The sequence below is a fragment of the Panthera onca genome, chromosome F1 (assembly GCF_046562875.1).
Source record: "Panthera onca isolate mPanOnc1 chromosome F1, mPanOnc1 haplotype 2, whole genome shotgun sequence".
Classification (NCBI taxonomy): domain Eukaryota; kingdom Metazoa; phylum Chordata; class Mammalia; order Carnivora; family Felidae; genus Panthera; species Panthera onca.
Window position 1 is genome coordinate 69862317 of NC_138355.1, and position 18967 is coordinate 69881283.

Genomic DNA, 18967 nt, shown 5'->3' on the forward strand with positions numbered 1-18967 from the left:
CCACCCCCACGGGCCCGTCCGTCTGTCCCTCCAGCACCAGGCCCGCACCTGTGTCCGCCGGCTGCCTCCAGTGCCCTGGCCCTGCAGGGAGAGGGGAGTGGGGGGCGCAGACCCCCACAGCCTGGGCCCTCACACCCCTTCTCCATCTCCTCTCTTCGCAGACATTAAAGTGACGATTCCCACCCCCCTCCTCTCAGCCTCCCTGATGAAGAGTTGACAATCTCACCGCCCACCCCTCCCCGCCCCGGGCTCCTCCCGCTCGACCCCACTTCCTTTTGTGCCCCGTGTCCTGTTGACGGTTACATTTGTGTATAATTATTATATTATTATTATTATTATTATATTTTTTTTAATTTGGATTCTCGCTTTGGAGAGGGGATCCTCCCGTCCCCTCTTTCTGCACCCCCACCATTTTACTGGCGAGGGGTGCTGTTTTTGCGGGAAGGGGGGGGACACTTTGCACGTTGTTCACATATGCTGCAGGAGGGGGTGGGGAGCCCGATAGGCCTTTGGGACAGGACAGGTGCCGAGCCCTCCCGCCCCGTCCCCCAGAGAGAGGGAGATAACCAAAAAAACTACCAAACAGCAAACCCCCTTACAATAGACTGAGCCCCAAAGTCGGCTGGACGGGTGGGTTTGTGTTTCGGGGGGGAGGTGAGGCAGAGGTTCTGGAAGGGGTCTCTGCTTCTGGGCTGTTCCTGCGGCCACAGGCACGTGGGGCGGAGTATCCAAGCCCAGCCCCTTCATGCCCCCCCCCCCCCACACGACACACTCTCACTGATTCTCGAGCGAGCTGCACCCCCCAGGTGTGGGAGCGCCGGCCGAGCTTGTGGGCTGGGAAGGCCGCCCGGGAATCTGAGGCTGGGGGCAGAGAGCTGGGGTGAGGGGCGGATCGGGGCCCCCTTCCTTCCCTAGCGGTTTCTCTAAGACACACAGTGCAATAGCCCCATCCCTCAGCCGACACCAGCCCCAGGAAGCGGCCCCAGAGCGCAGGGAGGGGAGGGAAGCTGCAGTGAGGCTGCTCAGCAGGGTCGGAACCCTCGCGTCCAGCGGCAGGTGTGAGTGGGGCTCGCTCTTCCTTGCACGGACACGTCCCCACACCCCCGTAGGAGGGACGCCGGGGTGGCGAGAGGGTGGGAGAAGGGAGATGGGGGAGGAGGTCCGCAGAAGGCCCGCCTCCCTCCTTCCCGCCTGGGCCCTCCCTCCCCGGCCCCCTCCGGGCCCCTGCCACCCCCGCTCCGGGCGTCCTCCTGGTCTGCTACCTCCTGTCCCCCCACCCCCAGGCCGCATCCCGCCTTCCCTCTTGGCTACTGTAATTGTAAATAGCAACCTTTGGAAAACGTTAGCAGTGTAACAGTCCAGGAAACTGTTTTTTTTCTGTTGTTGTTGTATTGATATGAAATGAGATTCTATTTTTGTCAAAGTATATTGTAATAATAATGACTCAAACGGCCCGTACTGTACAGATGGGATTCTTCTGCTGTTGTTCTTGCCCCCCTCCCCCCCAGCCCACCCCTCCCTGCTGCCGCCCCAGTGGGGGCAGCCTCAGCACGGGGTCCTGAGACCTCAGGCTGGATCACAGATCGAAGCGGAGGGGGCAGGCCCCCAGCCTGCGATCCACCCCCCCCCCCCCGCCCCACCTAAGGGGCCTGGCCTGAGATAGTATGTGCAGGCGACTGGGGGGGGGCGCCCCCATGTCTCACAGAAGCCTCGCTCCTCTGCCCTGGGGGTGCAGCGCTCCCTGGGGGTTTCATCCCAGCCCAGCGGGAAAGTAGACTAGACAAGGCCCAGTCTGTGGCAGGAAACTGTGCCTGCCTCTGTGACCCAGCCGCTTGCAGTATTCTGACACCTGACGCAGGGAAGGAACCAGATCAAGGGGTGTGTGTGACCACACGAGCACCTGAGCGTGTTCACGAGGGCATCTGGTATTTGTGTGTGCACGGGCGTACCTTTGTGTGTCTCTGAGCCTGTCTGGGCATATACACGGATATTTGTGTGGACTGAGCTCTGAGGGCATCTCTGGGGGTGCACGTGCCTGGGAGGGGAGGGGAGGGGGGGGAGACAGGTGGCTGTGTGCCACACGTGCCCCTCCACCCCGATCCCCATTCCCGGCCCTGTTCTACCCTGAGCTCTGACAGGCTTGCACTGCAGTTGGGGGGGGGGGATCCGACAGTCGCCCCATTTGCTTGTCCTTGCGGCCCTACCTCTCCTGGGCTCCACGCACAGGCGGCCCCCCTGGCCCCCGGCCCTTTGCATACACACAGCTCTCTTTCCGGCTGTACACTCTTCCCCCACCCCGGCCCTGCCTTCAGGGTGACACTCATGTTCCCCTTCCTTCTGGAAGCATTTTCCTCGCCCGGGCAGTGATTTCTTCCTTACTCAGAGTTTAACCCCCACCTGCTGGCTGGGCACACAGCGCGTCCGGTCTTCCTGCAGGTTCCTAGAGGGACTTTCAGGAGTCGACGAGACTTGATCAGGGCCTGGAAAGACAGTTCAGGGTGTAGCCTTGTGCATGCATTCCCAGAGCCCTGCCCCGTGTCTGCCGTAGGTAGTGCTCAATAGATGCCGAATGGGTGAATGATCGGCGCTCAGTAAACCTTGGGTGCCTGGCCGTCCCTCCTCAGGCTGTTCCTGCCGCCAGTCTGCCCACCTTTGGAAGCCGGGCTTGGCCACCACCAGACACGGGGCGGGAAGGGAGCCCCTGAGGCTCGCGGTGCAATATTCACCAGTTTTGCCCTCTGCCTTGTAATGGCAAACCTGGCTTCCGATTCCCCCGTGTGGATGTGTGTCTGTCTGTCTTCTCTCCCCCTGGGGGCGGGGGCTGGTCCGTGAATGGCTATGTGACATTTCTGTGATGCGGTACCCCGGGCTTTCTCCTGGGGGTAGGGGCTCCTGGCTGGCCAGATGAATGGGTCCCTGGGAACCCGGACCTCAAGCGAGGACTTCATTTCTTCCTCTCACAAGCCAAATTTGCCTCCACCTACTCTTTCCTCCTAAGAACTGGGCATTTGCCAAAGTACTCACTGGAGTCCCCCACTGCCCCTCCCTCCCCAGCTTTCCCAAGCTCGCGGGGACAGTGGGCAAGAGGAGCCTCCCATGCCGTTGGAGCACGCCATTTTCCCTCCCGCCCAGCAATGCACTCGGCACGGCGAGACCGACCCCTGACCCCGACCCAGCCCTCCCCACCTTGGACAGGAAGGAAGTAAAGCACCTTCTCTTGATGATTATTTATTTGTTTGGAGAGACAGAAATGCTGTAAAAGTGTATCTAGAAATATCTATATCTATATATTTTTAACTGACTTCTTTGGAATCTCCCGGGGAGGGGTGGGGGTGAGTCTAGGCTTTCATGGAAGAGAGAGGCCTGCAGCCTGGGAACTCTGGTTCTCTCCTCCGCTGCCTCTCTCCACCCCCTGAGCGGTGGTGGAAGGCGTGGGGTTTGTGTGGGGGCAGGGGGCTGGAATGTTCTGCGGAGAATCTGGATTCTCTTTGTCTTCCCCATTCAGGTCCCAGAGGGAAGGGGGGAGAGGGAGGGGAGGCATGGAGGCGCCCCCTGCCCCCGGAACCCGACAATCACCCACACTCCTGGGGCCGCTCCTGGGTCCCGGGCAGGGCGCGTCCAAGTGTGTGACTGTTGATTTGTTTTCAATATTTCTTTTCGTGCTGTATGGTGATGCTTTCTTAGTATTCTACACAATAAGAAGACAAAGTCCTCGGGATTCTTATGAGTTTTGTTTGAAAACTCTTTCACTATATTTGTTGTAAAGAGGTTTACTATTAAAAGAAAAAGAATACACGTTTCTGATACTCGGGCTTGGGTTCTGGTTTCTTTGGTGCGGCCGGCAGAGGAGAGGGTGACTGTGGGGGGTGTCCCCTCAGCAGGAGGGGGTGCTCTCCGGTGACAGTTTCCTCCAGGTGCGGGGTCAAAAGCAGAGGCAGTCCCAGGAGGAGAGGGTTGTCCCGCAGGAAGTCCCCCAAAGGATCTCGGGACACGGGAACACCCGTAAGAGCACCCAAGGCCAGGTCAGGAACAAGGGGGTGGCCGGGGGGAGGCTTCACTACTGCAAACCCTTTCTGTGGCAACAACTTGCCGTGGATCCCATGGTCACAGTGTGCGGGCACAGTGCACGGGCGTGTCTGCCCTCTTCTCCCTCTGACAGTGCTGGGGAGCCTCTCCCTGCGGTCCTGAGGCGTCCCCACGGGCCCCCCAAGCTGGTGCCCTCCAGCAGGGGCAGGGACCCCTATTCCCGCCCCCACACCTGCTGAGTGTCCGCAGAGGCCCAGCTGGGTGCGAAGACGGAGGTGGAGGGAGTCCACGTCGCATGGTTGACGCTCTGGGCCTCGGGTTCTTCATCCGTCCCGGCCCTGCCTCCCCAGGGCCGCCGTGGGGCCGCACCTCACTGGGCCCCCCTGCCGCAGCAGACAAAAAGGAGGAGCCAAGCAGGAAGGGCCCGCTGTCCTCCAGATGTGACTCCACTTCCCCTTGGCCGCCAGCTGCCCCAACCTGGCCCTCGTGCCCTCGCGCAGCCGGCCCGTCGCCCCGACTCGTGGTGGGCGTGCGTGACCGCGAACGCCGCAGAGGGGAAGGCCTGAGACTGCCGAGGCCAAGTCGTGACTTCCGTCTCTCTCTCCGTCTCGTCCTTTGCCCCTGGGGAAGCCAGATGCCACGCCGTGGGCACGACCGCAGCCCCGGGGAGAGGCCCACGCGACCGGGAACCCGGGCCTCCCATCAACAGCCTTTGCGAGCGGTCCCTGTCTCCCCTGTCCTCACCGTGTCCGAGCTTCCGCAGACACTGCTGCTGGGGACACCCACCTGCGCCCGCGAGGTGCCCTGAAGTATCACCCGGATCCCCGAGCAAAACCCCTGTCCTTTGTCCCTGGCACCTCTGTTCCTCAGACCGTGTGACCTGCATCACCACAGCCCACAGGCATCTCCCGCCCTGCTCTCCTTCCTGGACGTGTAGAAGACTGTATTTCCCAGTCACCGTAAGTCAGGCGTGGTCATCGGACTGGTTCTGGCCAAGACCCGCGTCGCTCCCGAAATCGCACTGGCGCTTGTGCTCCAAGCGCTCTGTCCCTGTTGGGGGAGCGGCGGGAGCCATCCGAGTGGCCTGGGTCGCTAAGGGGTCTCCGGTGCTGTCCAGTAGGACAGGGACTTTGTGTGACTAGGAAATAAGCGTGTCGGGCCACAGAGATGTTAGTGCTGTGTCTGCACCATGACCTCTCCTATCCTGACTGATGGGGCATCCACTCACACCTGCACAGCCCCGAAGCCCCACGGACCGCGGTACCCCCTGTGGCGGGGCACAAAGGTCTCTGAACTCGCAGTCCGCAGCTGGCTTGCCTGCTGGTCCCACCGCCTCGCGGTCGTGCGGCCTTGGGCGGTCCCCCTCTCCACGCTGCTGTTTCATCAGCTGGAAGATGCCTATTTCATAGCCGCCTATTTTCTCGAACCCCTGCCTCCCCTTCCCCGGCCACCCCCACCCACCCCCGTTGTGCCGTTCCGGTCCTCTAACATCGCAGGGGGCTTTGGGGCCAAGTCCAAACCCCACCGCTTGGCTCCCAGCCCCCTCAAAGAGCCAACCCAAACTCTTGTTCAGGCTTAGTCCCCGTGTGTCCCAGCTGCACACCCCTCAGAGTAGAGGCCGACCAGGAGGCCCGCTCCGGGCCCTGACAGATCGTTCGTATCTTTGCTCCCGCCATCTTTCCGTCTGAAATGCGACAAGCGTGTATTGAGCGCCTACTCTGCGTGAGCCCGTCTGTTAGGCCCCGGAGATGGAGAGACGGACCAGACGCATCGAGATCCCGATTCCAGGCAACTCACAGCTCAGTGGGGACAAGGGCCAAGTGACGCAACACTTACCACCTGACTCAGCAGTCTGTACTAAATGTCACATAGGAAGGGTGTGAGTGGGCTGTGGGGTCAGACTTGAGGCACACCCAAATCCAAGCCAGTTAGAGATCAGGAGAGTCTCTTTGGAGGTGTCCGGGCTGGGTCTGAAGGCATCCGGAGTTCCTGGGCAAACATGTACAAGGAAGGCATTCCTGCTGGCAGGGAGAGCATGTGGGGTGGGGAAGGAGAGCGGTGTGCTCAGGAAGAGCGTGGGGCAGGTCGAGGGAACAGCATATAAAGCTGAAGCCTCACTGAGAAGGGCTGTGATTGCCAAAATTTGCACTTTATTCTGGAGATGTGTGATCATCGAAGGTTTTTTTTTTTTTTAATGTTTATTTTTGAGAAAGAGAGCACAAGCAGGGGCAGGGAGAGAGGGAGACACAGAATCCAAAGTGTACTCCAGGCTCCCAGCTGTCAACAGAGCCCGACGTGGGGCTCAAACCCACGAACCGTGAGATCATGACCTGAGCCGAAGTCAGACCAGATGCTTAACCAACTGAGCCACCCAGGTGCCCCGGTCAGGCCATCAAAGGGTTTTTTTGTTTAATTTTTTTTTAATGTTTTATTCATTTTTGAGACACAGAGAGACGGAGCATGAGCAGGAGAGGAGCAGAGAGAGAGGGAGACCCAGAATCCGAAGCAGGCTCCAGGCTCTGAGCTGTCAGCACAGAGCCCGACGCGGGTCTCGAACTCATGAGCCGTGAGATCATGAAACGAGCTGAAGTCGGATGTTCAACCGACTGAGCCACCCAGGCGCCCTCCTCAAAGGGTTTTAAGTAAAAGAGGGACTTGGTCAGATTTGCATTTCAGAAAGCTCCAGCCTGTGTAAGCTCCTCCTGACAGCAGAACTGAGGCCCAGATGGGGTCCTTTACAAGTGAGAGAGGGTCAATTTAGTAAATACTATTTTTCAAGATTTTATTTTTAAGAAATCTCTACACTCAGAGTGGCACTTGAACTCGCAACCCTGAGATCAAGAGTCACACATTCCACTGGGCCGGCCAGGTGCCCCTTAGTAAATATTAAAAAGGGAGAATAACAGGGCTTGGAAACCGCCTGGTGAAGGTACAGGAGGAAGGAAACGGAGGAGCACCAGTGGCTCCCAAACTGAGCCTTGGAATTCTGACGGGGTGGTCGGGCTGCAGCCCCAGGTGTGTCTGGAGAAGGGAAGTTTTGTTTCAGATGAACCGAGTCCCGGGTACACGTGGAAGCCATTGCCCACTGTTGATAGATGGTCATGCTGTTCAGGCCTGGAGGGTGAGATCACCATGTGGGCAGGGAGGTTTTTCTGAAGAGGGAAGCCATTCATGGTGTTGGTCACCCATGAAGACATCAACCTCAGGACACGGGAGCTCCAAGGACCATGAAGGAAGGCTGGGGGGCCTGGCGAGAAGAGTCATGTAGAGGCCCTGAGCCACCGAAGGGTAGCAGTGTTGTGTAGGTGCGATTAACCAGACATGTATTTCCTATCTGTGGTCTCCTGTCTTTACTAAAGCCTTGCTTGACTCACTAGCCTTGTGCTAATCTCAAACAAGGGAAAACTCAATGATGAATTCTTTGAGGCATCAAAGGGGGGTGGGTGGGTACAGGTGCTCTGCTCCCCAGGGGTGGCTGCGGGGGTACGTCAGGGGTGGTAGGGGAACGGGGAAACCTCAGGAAGATCTGGTTCCAAAGGCCCCACTGCTTCTTCATAGGGACACCCAGTGCACCCTCAGAGGTTCTTGGTTTTTTGTTTTTTAATTTTTTTTAAATCTTTATTTATTTTTGAGAGAGAAAGAGACAGAGTGAGAGCAGGGGAGGAACAGAGAGACAGGGAGACACAGAATCCGAAGCAGGCTCCAGGCTCCGAGCTGTCAGCACAGAGCCCGATGCGGAGCTCGAACCCACGAACCGTGAGATCATGACCTGAGCTGAAGTCAGACGCTTAACCCACAGAGCCACCCAGGCGCCCCTCTTGGTTTTCTTTTGATGAGGGAAGAAGACACTTCTCAGGCACCTGAAGAATATTCCAGAGGAACAAAAACCATTCTTGATCCATAATATGGGCTCAGTAAGTGTGAGTCACTAATTTTGTTACTGCTACTTGTCAAAGACAAGAAACTGGATGGATGACTTCCTAGGGTAAGAAGAGGCCTGTGCACCCAACCTGCTCTACACCTGTTTCTACCTTTGAAACTTTTCCTGCCATTCAAGGCTCCCTTCCTAGAAAAACTTGTCCTGGTTTTCCTGTCTTGCCCCACTGGTTCATGCCAGGGGTCTTGGGAGGCCTCCTTCATAGCGCCCAGCTCATCCTGCCCCGAAGTGCGGGCCCTAGTTTCCCATTTTTTTTTCTCTACAACTGGACCGAAAGCGCTCCCCTTTTTCGTGTCTGGCTCAGTGCCTGGCACACAGCGTGTTCCGTCGGACTAAACGGGACACTGGGCTTTGTAAACTGCGGAGCCCTACAAACGTGACGACGCTTTTTTTCCCCCCCAGGGTGGGGCGACTTTCTGCAGCTTCTCTACTTTCCAGCTCCTGATCCAACAGGGCGGAAGAGGGGTGTGGCTTCCAGTTTCCTGGGTCCACTGGAGAACGAGCACCCACTGGGCTCCTGTCCCCAAAGAGGCGGCCCTGGGGAGACGGGAAGCAAAGGGTGGTATCTGGTCGTCCAGCCGAGGAGGCGGCCAGGCCAGTTCGCTGTAGCTCATGTTCTTCTGACTCATTCCACAGTCCCATGGGCTGAGTAACTTTTCCAGCCTTGTGATTGTGGAAACGTGTTTCAGGAACAGCGAGCGGATGGGAAGAGGACACGGGCGACCCCACCCCAGGCTCCAAGGTGGCTCCTGCTGGAGTCGGTACAGACGGCTTATTTGTTTGCAGACTTCCATCACCCCGTGTCACTGCCTTCCTCCACAGCTGGTAAACCCGCGGGCCCCAAGCAACCGGCGGCTCCCGGGTCTGTCCCCTGCGCGTCTGGCAGGGCCCGGCTGGGAGGTCTAGCGCGGAGGAGCCTGGGGGCCAGAGTTTACGGCCGCTGGGACTCGGCTGCATTTGCCCTCCCGCGATGTGGGCTCGCTTTCCCGCAGCCGCCGCTCTCCGGCCCCGCACGACGACCGGGCCGCCCCGCCCCCGCCCTGGCCGCGTCCCCGCCGCCACGTGCCGCTCAGGAGCCGGAGGCCCCAACCCCTGGCGACCCCGGCCCCCCGCCGGCCCGGAGGACGACTCCGTGCAGGGCGAAAGGGGGGGGGGAGGGTGCAAAGGAACACCTGACAGCGCCAGGCATACAGCAAGCGCTCAATAAATGGCCGACTGGCAACTGCCCGTCGTCACTGAGCCCATGACCCTTTACGTCGGCCCGTCAGCAGTCCACTGCCCCTCTCCGCCGCGACGCGGCAAATAAAGCAAACGTTAACGGTTAAGCAGCAAGTCAATCGCTCTCCCCCCAGCGCGGGAGCGGACAAAGACCCGAGGCCACGCCCAGCGCCCCCACCGTGGGGCGGGGTAGTGGATCTTGAGAATCCCCCCACGCCCCCGTTGGCTATTCCAGTGACGGACGGGGTCATCAGCCAACCGCAGCCCGGGCACGACGCATGCGTCCACAGAAGCTTCAGCCCTAGATGGGGAAAAAAAGCCGCGGGCGCACCGCTGTGGCTGCGTCTGGCCAGGGCCCGGGGCAGCGAGTGCGCATGCGTGAGCCCGACACCACCCTCTCGCTGCGAGACGCGAGCGTACGCAACGTGGCCGGCCGGGGTCTCCGGGGGCGCGCCCCGCAGGGAGAGACCTCGGCCCCACGCGTGCGCGCGGGCCGCGGTCTCGCGCGAGGCCGCCGGTGGACGACGCCCCGCTGGCCCCGCGCGCCCGGCCTTCGGCGGGGGCCCTCTCCTGGCAGCCGAGGGCCCCGGATCTCTAGAGACCACAACCCCTGACCGCGCACACCGTGACCCCCACCCGCGCAGGCCAAGACCCTCAATCCTGGAGGCCGAGACCCCGGCCCTTGAGAGGACTGCCCGCCCCGTGGGGCGTTGCTGCACTGGACAGACCAACAGAGAAGCCCCGGAACACGGCAGACATTCGGAACCGTGTTCCTAAACTGCAAAATACGCACAATGAAGCAGTATAGTGTCTAGGTGTGTGTGGTAAAACTTTAAAAAGGCAGAGGAATGATAAACACAAAGTTCATCAGTAGTTATGTTGGAGAGGGGTTGGGGGTGGGATGCGGAAAACCAGGCGGGTGCTAGTGGTAACGTTCTAGTTATCGGGCTAAATGGTACATGGAAGGGTATTTCCTTATGGTTTATACATAACGCATAGGACCGTTACTCATTTGTATAGAATATGATTTAGAAATAAGTGGAATCACCTCGCCTCCCAAAACAAAACAAAAGACGCGGTTGGAGAAGGAGAAGGTCTTCCCTGTATTGCACTCGATTTCCAGAGCATTTCTGCACATGTTCTGTCAGTTGATTCTCACGCCAGCCCTTCAAGGTATTGTCTCCATGTGCAAGGTGAAGAAAGGAGACCAAAGATTCATGAGGCCGGTGGCACAAAGACAGGAAAGGTGAGCGTGCAGAAGGTCAGCTGGGAGCCCTGGGCAGTTAAATCTCCAGGGTGCCGAGCACTGTGCCTGGAACAGAGAACGTGGTCGGCAAGCACTCGTTCAGCGGGTGAGTGACGGAACTTTCTGACCATGTGGGTGTCCAGGAGTGACAGGAGCTGCCCCGAAGGCAGGTGCCCTGCTCAGCAGCTGGCTGACCACCGTGGGGACCAGGAGGATGAGAGAGACCACTTGGGGCAAACTTCGGAGAGAAGCCCACTCTGTGACTGTTCATGTGAGTCTGTATATCAGAGGCCGAAGACAAGACCATGTTACGATAATAAGGTTCTCGCCTGCAGCGGTCCCCAGAGAAGGGCCGGGACAAAAGAGACATGTTGAAGGGAAAGTTCATAGGACTCGTTGCCGGAACGGGTATGAGGTGTGGTGTTGTTGTGTGTTGTCTGTGGCTCCCGGATGCTGTGCCGCTGACTTCACAAGGGCGTAGAGGAACGTGGATTCGTGCCTAGCAGGTGGTTTGCGACTGAGGATAGCGCTCAGGACGGGTGAGGGCTGACGACACGCCGACGCGCCAGGGAAACAGCACCTCAGTTTGAGTTAGGAGACCCGATTCCTAGGCCTGTCACCCGGGACACGTCACTTCATCTGAGTGTTTGGTACAGAACGTATACGCGCAACAAGAACTGAAAAGAAGAATGTGCCTGAGCCCCTTGTCCAGATCCAGTTAAATCGACTCCTGTACTTAAATATGCAGATACCCGCCCCTGGAACTGTGCTTGCCTCCGTTGTCCCATGATGTTACGTCCTTCATTCTGGGACTGCCCCATTTGTGCTGGAAGTGCCGTCTTACCCGAGTTTCTGTTCCCCCCGCCGTGCCTGGCACAGAGCCGGAGCTCGGTAGATGTGTGTTGCCCCGCACAGAATTGTGTGAACTAGAAAGAACATTCATTTCCCCAAGACCTAGGTTTCCTTATTTGTAAATGAGACTAGTTGCCCTTTAAAATTCTTTTGAGTTCTGGACTTCTGTTATCCGACCACGTTCTATTGATTGAGAAGGTTGAACTAGCTGATTGCTGAATTCCTTTCCAGCTCCAGTGTTCCGTTGTAATACCGAGTGGCAGGTAATCTCACAGAAGCCGTGGTCGGGCGGGTTCTCAGAGGGAAAGAGTGGAGAAGGTTGAGGACAGAGACAGCACCCGGTTGTCCCCAACCAGAGTGGCACAGAATGACCAGGCTGGGAAGCAGGAGGAATACGAATGGCAGAGTGTCAAACTGAGACGCCCAGAGGAGCCAGGCGGAGGATGTGAATGTGGGACGTGGCCCCGCCGTGGGAGGGAGGCCGTGCCCACCCAAGGAAGTCCGCGGTCTCTTCCAGTTTTTGAGATGAAGCTGGACTCCCAGCGTTTTATTTGAAATCCCGTGATTTTTAAGTACTGACAACCAACTCAGATTATTTTAAAACTCCGCGCAGGTTAAAAAACAACAACAAACGAACAAAAAAGCCCTCCGCGCCTCTTGGCCTGCTGGTCTCTACCCTCGCTGGCATGGTGCCCTCAATCCGCGCATGCCCCAGGACGATGTTGCTGGAAGTTTCCCGTTTCTGTTCACGCCGGTTCTCCGATAGGCCAACCCTTCCCGATACTCCCTGGACTTTGATCATTTATCCCCTCCCTGCCTTCTGTTTTCAGCGTCCCCCTTTGTGCTTGTGTCTCCTTCAGTCTCGAAACATGCCAGCGTCTTTCCACATCCTGAAGACGCTGCTTCGTTCTCGTATGGTCCCTGCCAGGGCCTTTCTAGAAAGTTCTTTCTTTTTCCCTTCCACAGATTTCCTAGCAGAATCCACTGCATTCTCCCTGTCTTCCTATTGTAAGCCGGCTTTGCTGCTCAGCTCGCTGTAGTTTAAGGTCTGCCTCCGTGATTCCACTGAAGGTTTTCTGACCAGGGCAGAGGTCTCTGTTGCTGAATTCGTGAGACTGCTCCAACTAGGCTAAACTCACACTCAGAGACCCAAGTGGTGTCCTTTGCTTTAATCTATTACCTGAGAAATGTCGCATCGGTGTTTATGCAACCAAACGGGAAAGTGTCCTCGACAAAGAAGGACAGTCGGCACCATGGGATTTGCAGACAGATCAAAGTCTGTGTCGGCCACACGAAGCCCACTGGGTTGTAAGAAAAGGAGATTGCCACTAGCTTTTGAGAGGACAGTTTCGGCAGAGGCAGCTGGAAGGTACGCTGCTGTAGTCTGCGAAGAAAAGGGTGGTGACGTGATGACAGACGGTGCCCAGAGGTGGCGCCTTGGACAAGTTTGGCACCACGGGAAGTGACATCAAGCAGGAGGTATTGGAGACACGCGTGCCCGTCAGAGTCCCTGAGGTTGAGGAAATCCCGGCATGTCTGCAGGTAAAGCGGGCAAGCCGGTGGCACGGGAGATACTGGAAATGCTGGGGAAGGACTACCTGAGAGCCGGCCGCCAGGGGCCGGGAAGAATCGAGAAGTCAGCCAGTTGAAAGGACTGGTCCGCCTCGACGAGGAAGCGAGGAGTCTCTGAAGTAGGCAGAACGGTTAAAGGCATGAGTCGTCATTCTATCCGGACTCTCGTGGGGGCAGCGGTGACGCAGGAGAGCCCCGGTGTGCGTTTCATCCGTGACACGGAAGCGACGTCCCGTCTCCAGTCAGAGGGAGGCATAGCGGATCCAGGATTGTTGGCCGCCTTAGCGACATCACTCTGCACTGGCTGTGTCCCTTCCGCTCCCTCTGCACTGATTCCGGGGGGCTCGGGCCTTGGCTGCCCCCCTCTCCTCGTCAGGGAAGTGTCGTCCCCACACCTGAGGTTTAAGCAGCCACCTCAATGCTAGTGACTCCCAATCTGTGTCTGTGACATAGATTTCTCTCCTGTGACCTAGATCTCTCTCCTGAGCCTCCCATCTATGTGCCCAGTATCTTTATGACTAGAACTGGTCATTTCTCCTTAATGCTTTATTCTAATTTTTTATTTGATTAAAAAAAATTTTTTTTTGATGTTTATTTTTGAGACAGGAGCCACTGAACACGAGCAGGGGAGGGGCAGAGAGAGAGAGAGGGAGACACAGAATCGGAAGCAGGATCCGGGTTCTGAGCCGTTAGTACAGAGCTTGAGGCGGGGCTCAAACTCACAAGCCGTGAGATCATGACCTGAGCCGAAGTCGGACGCTCAACCGACTGAGCCGCCCAGGCGCCCCGGTTCCATATCCTAGCTAATGGTCGCAGTCATTTTGCAGTTGTCAAGCCAGATCCAGGTTTCACCTCCCTCCCCCCTCCCCCCGCAAGTGTGCATGTGTATAGTAGATACTTAAAAGAACAGGAACATATTTATATTTCGTGTGTTGGGTTTTCTTTTTCACTTACTACCGTCATGATCACTTGCGCATGTCAATAAATGCCTTTTTACATTCTTAGCTGCCGCCTGGTGTTCCCTCGTACGCGCCCACTCTGGTCTGCCGCCTTGTTGAAAACCGTTTCCTTCTTTCTGTTGCGCACAGCACTGAACATGTCTGTGCGTATACTTTTTATTTCCTTAGATTTACCACTCAGAACTGAGAGGAGGACCGAGGAGTGGGACATTTGAAAAGCTTTTAATACTTATTGCCAAGTTGGCCTTCCGGAAAAATCGTACCAGCAGTATACGGTCCACTCATTGCCTGTGCCTTTGCTAGGATTGGATGATAGATTTCATTTTTGCTGATTTAATAAATTCCATCTGAGCCTCCGAGCCCAGCCCCCATCCCTCTCCCCAACCACCCCCACCCCGTGTCCTTCTGGGTAGCTCCCCAACTCACATGTCACTTGGGACACACGTCACTTGGGAGGCGGAGGGGAAGGTGACGCCAGATTTCCCACGGGGACAGGTCTCAGTCTTAGGCTCTGGCCCCACTTCTTCTGCTCTTGTGCACAGAGCTAGCTTTCCGGCCACCCTTCAGTATCTTCCCTAATCTCCCTCTTTTCCTAACTTCCTGCCTCCGGAGGTGGTGGTTTTCTCCCTGCGCGTTGGGGCTGATCCCCCAGGGGCACAGCTGTCCTCCCCCATCTCTGGAAGCTTCGTCTCCCATCAGCACCAGCTCCCAGGAACAGTGTTTCTGCCTTCCATTGCCCAGCCAGCAAACCTACTCAAATCTGTCCTGTACAGGGGAAGACAGTTCCGTCACCCCGTTACCCTCTCAAACTGCCACTTTGCCTCCGCCTTCCTTTGCCATCAAACTTCTCCCGAGGTCCCGAGAGTAATTAGGAAGAGTGTTCGTCCTCATTTGCCTCTCTCGGTTCCAGCCCCTTCTTCTCTGCTGAAACCGCAGTCTTCAGGGTCCCCAGTGACCTCAAAGCTGGCTGGAAGGCCAAGTCACCCCCCTCCCTTCAGTCAGCTGGTGACACAGGCCACGCCCTCGATGCCCTGGGAGGCTGTCTCCCCTGTCCCCGCTCTCCCCTCTCGGGACAGTGCCTGTGATGCTGCGTGCCCTCCAGAGGTCTGCAGGCCCTCACCCCGTCTCCCCTCCCTCGCTCTCCTTCTCTCTTGGGTTTTCTCGCCTCTTTCTGGGGTACCAGGGGTCTCCTTTGCACCGATGACTCACAGGCTCTCCGGGATGCCAGACCCCGGGTTTTATAGTCACCTGCTAGGCCGCTCCACCTGGATGTGACTGCGCGGATCCCACAGGTTAGACACCAGGCCCTGCCCACTGCTCCCCCGCCATCCGAGAGCTGCCCTGTGGCACATCCCTGCAGCGTGCCAGGTGCTTTCCGTAGGCATCGAATCAGGCTCTCCCACAACCACGCGAGGCTGCCTGACTATTCCCGTCCCGGCTGTGAGGTCTCTAGTAGACGGTGGTGGTGTTCAATGAGCCTGGCTCGTGCTAGAGCCACGGTGTGGTGTTTGCCCACGTAATCTCTTCCTGTTCCCCTGTGCCAGCGGCGGCCGCTCTCCAGTTCCCCCCCCCCCCCCGTCCCTGGGAATGTTCCCTGTGCGCCCACCCAGTACATGCCGACCCACTCCACGCAAGTGTGCCTCCCTTTTGCCTGAAACCAGCAAAGCCCTCTTCCACTGTCCCTGACAGACTTCATTCTAAAGCACAATTTTAAATAAACTGCTACAAGCAAAGAGCCTAAATAGTTTTGGTGCTGGACACGGTTCTCGCCTGCAAGGCCCCCACTCCCGTGCCAGCTTTTCGCCCTCTGGGGGCCCGTCGTGCGCGTGTGCTCCGCCCGGCCGAGAGCGCGAGCCCTGGACGTGCCCCCCACCCTGCCGCCCAGCCCAGCCCCTCCGACCCTCTCCTTCCCATCCTGTCCTCACCCTCCGGTGAGGAGGACACTGCCCAGCATGGCCACTGGGAGGAGCCCTTGTGCCACAGGCGCGCCCGCAGGACAGAGCTGTGCGACTGCGTGCTACTGTCTGGCGAGGCCACCACCGTCCCCGTCCCTCCCCGCCCAGCAAGCACGGGGCCCTCTGCGTCTCCGTTTCCATGCTCTTCTTCCAGATGGTCTGCTCTAGACGAGCGGACCCTGGATGGGAGCCAGGGGGCCCAAGACCGCCGCCCCAGCTTGGCCACCGGTTGGCTAACAGCTCGACTTTTGTCACCTGTGAGTCAGGGGCGCTAAGCCCCGCCCTGTGAGCCTAACAAGAACTGGCCTGACGCTATTTACCAGCTACCAAGTGCCCCAAGGTTATACCTTCGTCTGATCTCAGATGGTGTCATTCCCCTCTCCCGGGCACCCTGGGCCTCCGGCTGGGAACTCACCATCTGTGAGGGGTTTCCGCCTCCCTCCCACCTCTGCTAACAGAAAGGGATGAGCCGGAGGCGCAGCGAGGGGGCTGGAATGGACGTGACCCGAAACATCTGGAGAAAGGGGCAGAGCGGGAGCCGCAGGAAAGGACAGGCGTGGAAAGGAGCTGGGGAGGCGGTGGCCAGGTCCAGAGCCAGAGGGAAGGCTCCTCGTAGTTTTGCTAAAACACTAAGTGAATTAAAGGGAACGTATGCACGAATCTGAGCAAGTGAATGAAATGCCCCTCCCCCGGGGGAGGGATTGGAAGGCTTGGGGACACTAGGTGGCAGCACAGGGCAGCAAACCAGGGGCGAGTGCCTTCCGGCTGCGGGAGCCGGAGCTCCCCACTTTAGGCACCGCGGCCCCTTCTCCACAGGTGTTCTTGCGAATGAGGACACCCTCCGTGGCGAGGACACTGAGGCGGGCGGGGAGGAGAGGCCCCGGGGGGAGCCAGGTGTTCGTCTGTCGTCTGGGGTTGTTTTCAAAGGGCCCCCGAGGATTAGAGTTCCCAACTTTCAAAAGGATACCAAAAAGAGGGGGAGTTTGGAACGAGGTATGGGGAATCTGGATTAGGGCCAGGGGGTTGGGATAGGATTCCCCGACCCAACTGGCTGGGAAAAGAACTGTTGCAGGAATCTTTTCTTTTCTTTTCTTTTTAATGTAGGAATGGTCCTACCTCATCCATTCCTGCCCTCGGGACACCTCAGACCCCTCTCCTCCAGTTTCCTCATAGACGGAGAGCCCCTAACCTTTCTCCGCAGAGCAAAAGCGAAGCAGAAATCAGGCATGTAGCTCACAGAAGCTCTCCATCCTACCCTTCCATCGAGTTTGGGTTCTTTGCTACAGGATAGAAGGCTCCGCCCAAACCCAGGGACCACTGAGGACACCCCCCCTCAGCCAGGAAGCCCTGAAAAGCTCAGCGTGGCACAAAGCCATGGGTTGGCCGCCGAGCCACCACCATGCAGGTGTCCTGTGTCTCGAATATGGCCCCAGCGGAAGATGCCGCCTCCGCCGTGGCCTCACTCTGCTTGCGTTTGTAATTGTGAGACAAAATCTCCCTTTCTGGATCATTTCCCCTCCCCTGCTTGCCCAGTTCAACCTCCTGTTTTAGCAGCCAGCCTCGGACACGCAGACCCAGCCCCGCCTCTCATCCTGTCTCCTTTGCCTACGGGCTATGACCCCCTGCTTCTTCCCATGCTCTTCCTGTGACTGAACCCCTGTAACACTTACTGTCTCTACAGTAATGCACAGAAAGCACCTGAGACGCCATTCAGCAAATGTCAATGATTGTCATTGCTAATTCTAACTTTACAAGAACTCGGTTTATAAGAACTTCCACATGCACTGTCGAACTCACCCGTCCACTCGTGCATCCATTCAACAAATTTTATCAAACACCCGCTAAATGCCTGTCGCTCTTCTGGGCGCTCGAGAGAGAAAAGAACCCAATGGGCATGATCCCTGCCTTCACGGAACCTCCAAGGAAGCTTGTGGTTTTCAACGTCAGCTGACACCCGCAGAGTATTGGCGGCGTTGGGAAGAATGTTAGAAACTGGCTAATCCAGTCACTTGCCCCGGACAGAAATTCCTTCCACATCATTCACGGGTGGCCATTCTTGACCAATCATTCTCTAGATTTGGTCTTTTCCAGCTATTTGGACAGTCTTCCTCATGCCAAACCTAATTGGCTTCCTCCCTGGCATCTCTGATCCTTCCTGCACCCTTAACTAAGTTGCCCCCCTTCGGCGGGGACCCCCAGGGCGAGCAGCGAGAGACCACAGCCCGTCTCCAGCAGTTTCTTCGTGAAGCTTCTCTTTTGAGAAGTTAGATCCTCTTTTTCAGGAATCACGTGGGGTGTCTCCCGCTTCCGCAGATGCTTACATATCATCTGACCTGCCCCTGGCTTGCTGTGCGGAAACAGGTGAGCATCCCCCCACCCCCCACCCCACCCCCGCACTCCACCGAGCAGGAGAACGACTCCCAAGGTCGCACCGCTCACTCGGGCGGACCCTCCAGGCTCTGGCTGACCCTATTCTCGAGGCTTGTGTGCCAGCAGCTCACTTGAGGTGAGCCTGCTCCAAAGTATCGTGACGGGTTTTTCATCTTTCTTGATCCGGACGTGATTCCCCCCTAACAGAGGGAGGATGGCATCGGCTTCCCAGGTCCGTGATGTTGCTGGCTCATAACGAGCTCGTGTTTACCCGAACGTCCAGGGCTTACTGGTACACATCATTGCCAGGCGATGTCTTCCCCACATGCTGCACCTCCGGGGCCTAGCATCCTTCAAGGACCGGCCCTCCACGCTTCCCTGAGGAAAGCTTTGCCGATCCCACAGTACCCCATACGCGGTGCTCTCTTTCTCTCTCCAGAGAATTGCGGTCTTATTTTCTGCGCACACGTCATGTCCCACAACGTACGCCAGCAGTTCGTGTCCTCGTCTGCCCTCTTTAATCGGGGCACGTGCCTCAGTGCTCTTGGTGGCCCTCAGAGCTTTGTGCATCCAGGTCCTGAGCACACGTCTGCCAAACGGGCAAATCTTATAACTCGGGAATTGATATTCCGTCCCAACATGTGCCAATACTTTGCCCATCCCTGTGGAACTTCTTGAGCAAATGCTTTCAAAGCTTCCTGCGGTCCTGGGACTAGCACACTGTGTGGTACCTCACTGAATGTCCACAGCCGCCCTGCGAGGCGGGCATGACCTTTTACAGGGAGGGGGTGGAGGGTCCGCACCCAGGGTCACCCTGCCAGTGAGAAGCCGC

At 57.6% G+C, this 18967-nt stretch overlaps 1 protein-coding gene and 1 long non-coding RNA gene across 8 annotated transcripts in view; both read left to right on the forward strand.

Moving 5' to 3' along the window:
- The window catches only part of MEF2D (myocyte enhancer factor 2D), a 31197-nt gene extending 27386 nt beyond the window's left edge, over positions 1-3811 (forward strand). For all 7 annotated transcript variants that reach the window (XM_060644643.3, XM_060644645.3, XM_060644642.3 and 4 more), the window contains one exon: positions 162-3811. In XM_060644643.3, the coding sequence (XP_060500626.1) occupies positions 162-173 (12 nt within the window). In that variant the 3' untranslated portion in view covers positions 174-3811. The remainder of the gene's footprint in view (positions 1-161) is intronic.
- Positions 3812-9478: 5667 nt separating this feature from the next.
- On the forward strand, positions 9479-13855 carry LOC144614958 (uncharacterized). The gene is made up of 2 exons (XR_013553316.2): positions 9479-9996; positions 10305-13855. It is a non-coding gene; the product is annotated as an uncharacterized LOC144614958 (long non-coding RNA).
- Positions 13856-18967: the final 5112 nt, after the last annotated feature.